The sequence below is a fragment of the Cucurbita pepo genome, chromosome LG09, assembly GCF_002806865.2.
Source record: "Cucurbita pepo subsp. pepo cultivar mu-cu-16 chromosome LG09, ASM280686v2, whole genome shotgun sequence".
Classification (NCBI taxonomy): Eukaryota; Viridiplantae; Streptophyta; class Magnoliopsida; order Cucurbitales; family Cucurbitaceae; genus Cucurbita; species Cucurbita pepo.
Window position 1 is genome coordinate 1763530 of NC_036646.1, and position 9259 is coordinate 1772788.

General features: G+C 35.6%; 1 protein-coding gene and 1 non-coding gene across 4 annotated transcripts; both read left to right on the forward strand.

Annotated features, from left to right (window-relative positions):
• The first annotated feature begins 74 nt into the window (after positions 1 to 74).
• TRNAD-GUC lies at positions 75 to 146 on the forward strand. The gene has a single exon. It is a non-coding gene; the product is annotated as a tRNA-Asp (tRNA).
• A 124-nt stretch (positions 147 to 270) lies between these two features.
• LOC111802747 lies at positions 271 to 9097 on the forward strand. 3 transcript variants are annotated; one of them, XM_023687228.1, is made up of 15 exons: positions 271 to 480; positions 1388 to 1495; positions 1593 to 1727; positions 2531 to 2879; positions 3006 to 3088; positions 3314 to 3464; positions 3553 to 3825; positions 3956 to 4492; positions 4712 to 5601; positions 5690 to 5775; positions 5863 to 6081; positions 6743 to 6871; positions 7235 to 7594; positions 8050 to 8165; positions 8785 to 9097. In XM_023687228.1, exons 1-15 carry the CDS (start codon positions 373 to 375, stop codon positions 8883 to 8885), a joined length of 3645 nt encoding a protein of 1214 aa, XP_023542996.1. In that variant the 5' UTR covers positions 271 to 372; the 3' UTR covers positions 8886 to 9097. The 3 variants fall into 3 exon arrangements, with proteins under 3 accessions (XP_023542996.1, XP_023542997.1, XP_023542998.1); XM_023687229.1 differs by lacking the exons at positions 271 to 480; positions 1388 to 1495; positions 1593 to 1727 and having other exon boundaries at positions 2724 to 2879; positions 2963 to 3088; XM_023687230.1 differs by lacking the exons at positions 271 to 480; positions 1388 to 1495; positions 1593 to 1727 and having other exon boundaries at positions 2724 to 2879; positions 2966 to 3088.
• Positions 9098 to 9259: the final 162 nt, after the last annotated feature.

Here is a 9259-nt window from a genome sequence, read left to right on the forward strand (position 1 = left end):
TAACTAATTATATAAAAAAAGTCAAATATTTTTTGTTTCTAGTAATATTTAAATGTCAACTTAGTTTCCAACAAGTCGTTGTAGTATAGTGGTAAGTATTCCCGCCTGTCACGCGGGTGACCCGGGTTCGATCCCCGGCAACGGCGAATTATGTTTTTTTTATAGTTTATTTGGGCCTTTTTCATCTATGGGCCCACTTACGACGGAGGGAAAAAATTGAACCCGCCATAAAATTATGTCCTGCTATTTCCTTCCCGCGCTTTCTCTCACTCTCTCTCTTCTGAAATTCATCATCTTCCGCTCCTGGTTCTTCATCGAATTCTATTATTCATTTTTGATCTCCTGAGTGTTTCAATCTTGCTATTCCTTTCGATGTCAAGAGCTCAACTCAAAGATCAGTCAGACGCTAGTCTTGAGATAATTTCCATCGGATCCTTGTACAGTGGACCGTGGGCCAAGAAGTACTGGAGCAGCTCTAGGGTTCGGTTTCGATTTCTTTTTCTCCTTGCATCTTTTGATAGATTTGTCTGCTGTAATTGATTTCATGTATCTCGGTGGTAATGTTACTCTTTCCGGTGATGTCTGTTTAATCATTTCTCAAGTGGAAAGCATGTGATGCTTGTAACATGATTTGTTCCCTCTGGAATTCCTTTCTGTATTTTTCGACACGGTCGGTTTGGAATGATTTCGTTTCTGATCGTTGAACAGATGTAACTGCAACAGCGGAATAGCATTTCGTGCAATGCTAATTTTCAAGCTTCTCTAACTAGGTTTTTCGATGTAGAATCCATAATAATTAGTACAATTAAAATCGAATAGTCTACTTCATGAAGCTCAAGTGACAAATTAATTTTGTGTAGTACGAATTTGGAGTTAATTGGCTTCTGTATAAATGTCCAATTCATTGCATGTAGTGCCACTGCAATTCTCAGGAGGTTCGAACATCAAGCGTTCCAATATCAGACTGGAAAACTATGACCAGTTGACGAATTTGTCGATTCAAACTGCTTGCTAACTACTTCCATATTGTTACATTGCGGGCTATTGTTTTGTAATTGTTACATATCTGAAATGGTATCTTAGATGAAGAACAATAGATGTCATAGAGACCTGGTAATATAGTTTTTTGAGTTGAATGTTGTAGTTTAAATGCATTTTTATTTGTTATTTACTCATGGAAACTTATCGTGAACTGATCGGTTGTGTAGGTGTGTTTATTTCAACTCAGCGACGTAAATAGGAGATAAATTTGATAACGATGATTCTCCCATTATTTCTTTTTATAAGAGTTTGGCCCATTAGAGCTTCAAGAAGTTAAAAGATGTATTTACATGACAAAGATAAGAAATCTCAACTGACTTACTCTTATCTTTGAATTGTTGTGTAGGGTAAGGATCGATTTCCCTATCCAGTTGGGTATCAGGCTGTTCGGGATTACAATGGGATCAAATATAAAATAGAAGTTCATGAGGGTCCAAAAGGACCTTTATTTATGGTGTGCATAGCCTTCCTATTGAATATTAAATATTAAATATCTGTATTTCTCTTGTCATCGACAAAGATTAATTGAAAGGGTCTATCGTCTCTTGCAGATTTTGTCCATGGATGGACGTTCATTTTCTGGGCAGACACCTGATATTGCATGGGAGATGTTTCAGAGGAAAAGCTGCCTCCATACTAAAATTTGGCATGGGAAAAGGTCTTCATGCAAGGTTGATGGCGTGGAGGTAAACTTTTCATTTTTCTACTGAACTCTTTAGCCAGTGAATAAATGAGTCCTATCATTCTGTAACCCTTTTTAATTTCTAGCACTTCCTATGATTAATAACTTAATCTACATCCCCTTTCTATGACATCCTTCAATCATGACAACATTTTTCAAGTGACCAGTCTAGTTGGCGGGTAAAATTTCCGAGTTTATCTTCTCAGTTCCAATAATATCACCATCGGGCAACTTTCATTTCAGTAGTGAAATGGCATTCTTGTGATTTGCACAGGAGGAATTGAATTCATGCAATCTTAAGCGCCGTACTTAACTTTCTACCTTGTGTTGAGAACTATGCAGCTATTTGAAATAAAACTAACCATTAGTGCAATGAAACACAGAAGCTTAAGAGTTTTCTGCTTATTTTTTTTTTATATGTTAATCTTCTTGGAAAACATAACTAATGCAAATCTCAAGCATAAGCAGTTTGAGGAGCCTACCTTTTCTTTTCTTAATTATTTAATTTTTTGTTGTTCAGGAGTGAGGTCATTTAACTATTTTACTTTGACGAAACGTCTATGAGATAATTGATTTATCTTTTTTAGATTGACTAGTTCAACATTAAATCTTTTTCACATTTGACAAGTCTTGGTGGGTAAAATTGCGGAGTTTATCTTCTCAGTAATAATATCACCATCGAGCAACTTTAGTTAGCTCCTCAGTGTGCAGGCACATGCAAGCACCTAATTAAATGTAGAGCATTTAATTTAACCAGATTATCAGAACATTGGGTAACATACTTTTATTTCTTTTCGTCCTATGTAGTTTTTTGGGTTAAAAAATCCATTTATTCAGAGGTTACTTAGGGAGCTAGTGGCAAATGTCAGTGGAACAGCAGAGCTAGACCCTTCAAACTTATGCAGCAAGGCTTCTGGATCTGCACAGACTGCAGTTGAGCAACATTGTGTTGATGAGTGTAAAACTGCTAAATTAGTTTCTAGCCATGAAAGATCGAAGAGTGCAAGAAAGAGAAGCAGAATTCAAGGAATTGAAACGGCAAAGTCACCCACTGGTTCTAATCTAAAAAAACCACGAAATCATGGTTCCAGAATTAGATCCATGACTGCAGAATTAAATTCAGTGTCTGCTAATGATGGGAATCAAGGTTTTTGTGGTAAGTATGAAAAAAAAAAAACAAATTAGAAATAGTTCCTTTACTGTTGTGAACAAAAAAAGCTCAGCAACCTTTTTTGGCAGCAGTACCTGCAACGTATGTTTTACTTCTTTGTTCATGCCTCAGAGAAAGCTATATGTGTACAAGAGGAGCATGCTGTCTTAGAAACCACTCAAGTAGCTCATAATGTGTCCATTGATGAAAAACATGTGAGATTATATTCTTTTTGTTCACCATTTGCTTGTAGTTGTAGAAATATGAACTTCCTTATTTACTTTTGTTATAAAGCACACAGTTTATATTTAGTCTCCTGTTGATTTATTTTAAACAGATATCTACGATGGAAATAGAGATCATTTTGAAAAATGCATTTTATTCTCTTTTTGTCAGATTTGCAAATTGCGAATTTTCGAAGTGCTCTTAACTTCTTACAGCATGATAGGTTGTCAACGGACAAATTGGAATGTATTAGTCGAGAAATGGAAATAGATGATAACAGTGGGGTTGCTTCTTTCCAAAAGGATTATTGTCCAGACACTGAAGATAATAATCATGATGCTTCAGATACCTCAGATCAAAAGCAAGGTTTTGTATGATCTCACTTTTTTGACAAAACATTGGCTTGCTTATATATTTTATTTTTTATTTCAATTTTATTTTTTATTTAATGCAGTTATTTTTGAGTCTGCTCCAATTAGCTTTGAAAAGAAAAATCTCAACGCGCTTGATATCATCATACCTGAAGAGTCGGTGATAGACGCCCATCCAGAAGAAATCTGCTCATTGAACAGGAACTCAGGCTCCAAAAGAAATGATTTTGATTCAGTAGGTCAAGACATGGTGAAGTCAATGATGACATATTTGCTTCCACAAGCAGTTCCTCTGCTCGAGGAGAATTCTGGCAGGAAAAAGACGGCCACATCTAATTTGGAAACTTTTCCTTGTGGTAATGTATATCTGTGTGTGTGTAGCCTGTGCTACGGTGATTAGCATTTGACAAATAAAATTGCAGATTCGATATGTGTGCATATGTAAACTTTTTAGATTTATTAAAATACATTTTCGTTCTTCTGTAGATGAAAATACAAAAGATGTTTGGCCTACGGAGAAAGAAGGTAGAGAAAAGCAGGAATACATGAACATCCAACATGGGAATTACAAATTTGTTGTCCCTTGTCTTGAGCTTCCCAAAACTGGCCTTGACAATCTAGAGGGTGAACAACATTATGACCATGCAAACATTAATGGCAGCTTCTCTTCTTTTGCTGACAATGATCAAGCCAAGGAAGACATGAAACCTGTTGATTCTTGTGGATTCCAATTCTCTGGTCGCATGAATGAGTTGTTAGTAAATCATCATGAAGCTTCTGGAAGCAAGAAGTCCCGTGACAGCGAAAATGGTGAAAATTTGCTTGGAACTTGTCAGGAGGGTAATTTGTATGTTTCAGAATGTCCTCCCAGCTGCAGTTCTTCTGGTAGAGTTCTCAATGAATGTCCGTTAAATCTCCAAATAAATTCCTGTAAAGTGGACCAGAAAACTCCTGAAGATTACAAGGAAAGCAATGGTGATGAGCAACCTTGTCCGAGTGAATCCTTTTCTCAATTCTCGCATGGTGAGAATTACATCCTTCTTTATTCTAGCAATTTAGTTAAGCACCAATCATTCACTAATGGTAACACCGTTACTACTTCAAACTTCGTTTGTAAAGAACATTTCTGTGACATACTTCCACGATAATTAAATTTAGAATTGAAGTGCAGAACTCCTTTATGACCAATTTATCAACTATGATAATCTATAAATTGATGTTATGCCATCTCCTCTTTTTCAGCTCAGAGTGCAAATGATTCAAGTGTACGAAGTACCTCCGCATTTTCAGAGACATTAAATAAGGAAGTCCTTTTAGGAAAAGAGGCTGTGGGAATTGACACTTCGCCATTTTCTCAAGTTCCAAGCATTGTGTACAGTAGGAGAAAAGCTCAAAAGGTGTCTCATTTGGCTAAGGAAGAGAATCATCCTTCCGAAGCTTCCAACACTAGTGACCTTGGAAAACATTATGGAACAGAAGCATCTTCCTCTAAATCTCCACATTCTTCTGGTATCAATGTTTGCACTCTACCTGGAAACCAACTAAGAGAAGATTTACTTTCTGAACCTACATGTAGAGAACCGCCCCCCATCAATTGCAGTTATGAAACTACTATGAAAGCTGAAACAGGATTAGAAAAAATATGCCATGGCAGTCCTACATTAGACCTAAATGAAGCATCACCACAGAGAGACAACAAGAGTCATAATTCAGGACTTCTAGACAAACATGTTTTGAAGGAAGATTTGGAAGGTTGTGTTGATGGGGGAATGATTGAGCATAATAATGTTTTGAGTCCAAATAAATATGAGTTATTTCATGATGTGGGAGAAACCTTCAGAGATGAAAGTAAGGATTCTTATCCTCATGGCAATGTGGAGCTCTATCGTGAGGCAGAAGGAATGTCAAAAATAGTGGGATCTTATTTGCACCCTATGCCTGTATTATCAATATTTCTCAGCAACGTTGAGAATGTAATCCACATTTGTGTTTTGTGTGGTCTTTCGGTGGAAAAGAACAGAACACTTATTACTTACACCGTGGAACTGAAAGAACCAAGGTTGGGATACCCATCCATGGTTGGCCACACAACAGTAATGGTTCCGACTCTAAAAGATTATTTGGGCAAAGAAGTGAGTTTTTATCTTTATAGCTTTATTTGATTACTGTGTTAGCTTTCCTTGACACGATGGATTAAATTTACTAGTCTATGTTACCAAGGTTGCAGTAGAGCGAACTGGTTTCCAGCAAACTCCAGATGGGAACTTTCTTGTTTTGGTTGGTGGCATTGAAGCACCTCTTTGCAGGTTGTGAGCATTTTTGTGAATTTCAAATACATTTTACTTTAAGCAACAATAATATTATGGAAACTAATTTTACAAAGATATTTTCAGAACAGGGAGTATAAATTGTCCATGCTCTACATGTACATCTCGCAAGTTTGAAGAGAATGTGGTGAAAATTGTGCAAGTTAAATATGGTTACGTGTCAATCATTGCAAACTTGAGAAGTGTTGACAGTGTACATTGCATATTGGTTTGTGGACCTGATCAGCTTGTTGCTGTTGGAAGTGGGGGACGTCTGCATCTTTGGGTCATGGATTCAACTTGGAGGTGTGTTCCATTGCAACTGACCATTCTTTAATTTGTGGTTTCACTTATAAAATTTATGTTTGATAATAAATGAACAGGCGGCTAATTCTTTGCTTCATTTAACTTTGATAATAATATTAATACGCATCATAATTAGTTTACTCAAATTATTGATTTGCAATACATTAGTTTCAAGCTCTGCGATCAAGATGCACCCCCTATTTTGTGATAAGTTATTATTATTTCTGCAGTAAGTTTGAGAATGTAGAATGTTGGTGATGTGCTGGTTCAATGGATTATTTAAATATATGTTATGTGGCTTGAATTTCAGCTGCAATCTGAACGATAGCATGTTTGAATACTGCATTGTAAGCTTTCATGGTTTTTGGGCTCCACTGTTCCTCCGTGATTTCTAGTTAGTTATTATTTAAGGGATTACCTTGGATAAAAATATGATGAGGCTGTCATTTTTATTTGGTTGGCAGTCTAAACAACATTTTATGATGTACCATACAAAATAAATGGTCATTGCTTTATTATTCTTCAAGTGGTAGCTCCGCTTTTCTTGAACCTAATTATCCCTGACGTATTATGCTCATTTGTTCCATTTGCTTGGGTTAATGGTTTCATTTATTTCACTTGTAGACTCAAACTGATTTGAGCCTTACCTCTGCTTTTACAGCAAACAGATAGAAAGTCATACCATACCGTCTGAGGACCACATATCTCCTAACTTGGTTGAACTTCAGAAGGTCCCACAGTTTTCCAATTTGGTTGTAGGCCACAATGGATATGGTGAATTCAGTTTATGGTATGTCTTTCCTTAGCCCATGGGAATTTTATTTTGTCTTCAGATAAAATTGACAAATCAAACTTAAAGTTAAGCCTACGAAACTTAGGTAAGGTCATGAACCATTTTATCTGCATTGTGACTCACCATATCTGCAGTGAAAGTTTGTTGATATCATATTATTATTATTATTATTTAAAAAATATCCTCTACATCAAGTACAGCCATTTCTGTGTTGGTAATTGAACAGGCCTAAGATATGGAAACTGAATGGGTTGACTGCTTTCATGCTATCTTTAAATGATCACTTGGTTAAATCTAATGGGTATTACGATTATCTTGGTATGGTTACTGGCATCTAAAAGTTACTGTTATTGGTTTTAGGGATATCCAAAAACGTGCAATGATGTCTAGGTTCTTTACTCCGAGTGCCTCAGTTAATCAGTTCCTTCCAATTAGTTTGTTTCGTTGGAAAGAAACGGAAAGCTTTACCAGCAACTTTAATTCAAGGGACTATGTTAAAGAGCTATCGTGTGCAACAAATACAAGTTCAATGATCCCTGATGAACATTCGTCACTTCAGCTGAAGGATACTGCCATATGGCTTTTTGCCTCAACCACATCAGATTCTAATGATCCACATAACTATTTACCAACGGGTTGTCAGAAAAATCATGCAGAATTGTGGAAACTAATGCTACTTGCTAACAGCACGGTTACATTCGGTGCGGAGCTGGATTTAAGGTAGTGTGCTATTTCAATCTTAAGCTTGGTACAGTTCTTGAATTTCTGAATCTTGGATGTCAATAATATTCTGACATTCATACAAATATGACGTACGACCTTCATTGAACAAGATTTGTTTTATAGGTTGTACAAATGTGTCATTGAGTTCCAAAAAATATGATATACCTGGCTTATCAACTGAGAGTCGGAGGATAAAACAATGATTCAATGACTGCAAAGTTTTATATACGAACAACACTAGTTTAGGTTTGTAATGCCAGAAGATAATTAATTTGTTTTGCAGTTTCATGCTCATCAACTTCCAGTAAGTTTACAAGTAGATATTTGGCAATTCATTATTTAGTCTGTTAAGGAGTGCATATTTCAGCCTAACTGAAAAGTCATCACATTCATTTATTTTGTTACCAACACGGTTAGATGTTTTAGTGTTTATGATTCTTTTCACTTCTTAGGGCTTCTGCAATTGGGGCATCAGCTGGTCGCGGTATCATTGGGACTCAGGACGGCCTAGTTTATGTGTGGGAATTGTCTACAGGAAATAAACTGGGCACTCTTCTTCGCTTCGAAGGTATGCATCGTAGCATCAGTGACTTAAGCTTTCCCTTTATGTGCACTATTTCAAGTTCATTTCATTATACTCAAAATATTTTCATAATTGTTAAAATATCATCACTAGCTCGATAGAGTTTAAGCCCAATAATTATATAAGTCCATTGTATATTTATTTTAGAAAAATTATTTAGATATTTTAGGAATAGATTGACTAGTCTCCACTATAAATACCCCTCTACCCTACCTAGGTTTTCATCCTAAGAAATCCAAACCGTCTCAATTAGAGCAAAGTATAGTAGTATTCTACGTAGTGTCTTGTAATCTCTTTTCGATTAGTGTTAATAAAGAGTGCAAGTGTTTCCCACCAAAAGTTGTATTCAACGGTTCTCACGACTCATCAAGAGAAGAAACAAACAAGAGGAGTCAATACTCCCATCATACAGTTATAAAGTGTAGAGTTGTTAACTAATATGAGACGAGTTTCAAGAGTTAGAAAGTGAAAAGACAGAATTTGAATGAGGCTATGAATTCTTTTCATTTGAACATCATATAATGCCCCAAGTACTAATTTCTTCAGTTTCTTATGCATATATATATATATATATATATATATATATATATGTTCTCTGCTATAGGTGCAAGTGTTTTTTGTATTGCAACTGATAATAGAGAGGGAGGCGTGGTAGCTGTAGCCGCTGGTAGTAGGCTTCTGGTATGTCTACTTTCATCCCAATAACCAAAACTGCACTATCAACGAAATGAAGAAAATTACTTGTAAATTGAACACTTATCAGCAAAATGTTCATAGTTTTGAGTTCATGCCTGCCATGATATTGATATGACAATGTAGGATTTGTTGTAACGTGGCTGCATTTTGACCGATGATGATGAATCAAAATAATCATTCATCATGAAATAAAGAAATCATAGTAACTTTCATGTTGACAACCCATTTGAAATTGCTTCATCCACGATGAGGGATAAAAAGAAAAAGACTTTCAATGATAGTTGAATTTCAGTTTTTTTTTTTTTTTTTTTTTTTTTTTTTTTTTTTTTTTTTTTTTTTTTTTTTTTTTTTTTTTTTTTTTTTTTTTTTTTTTTTTTTTTTTT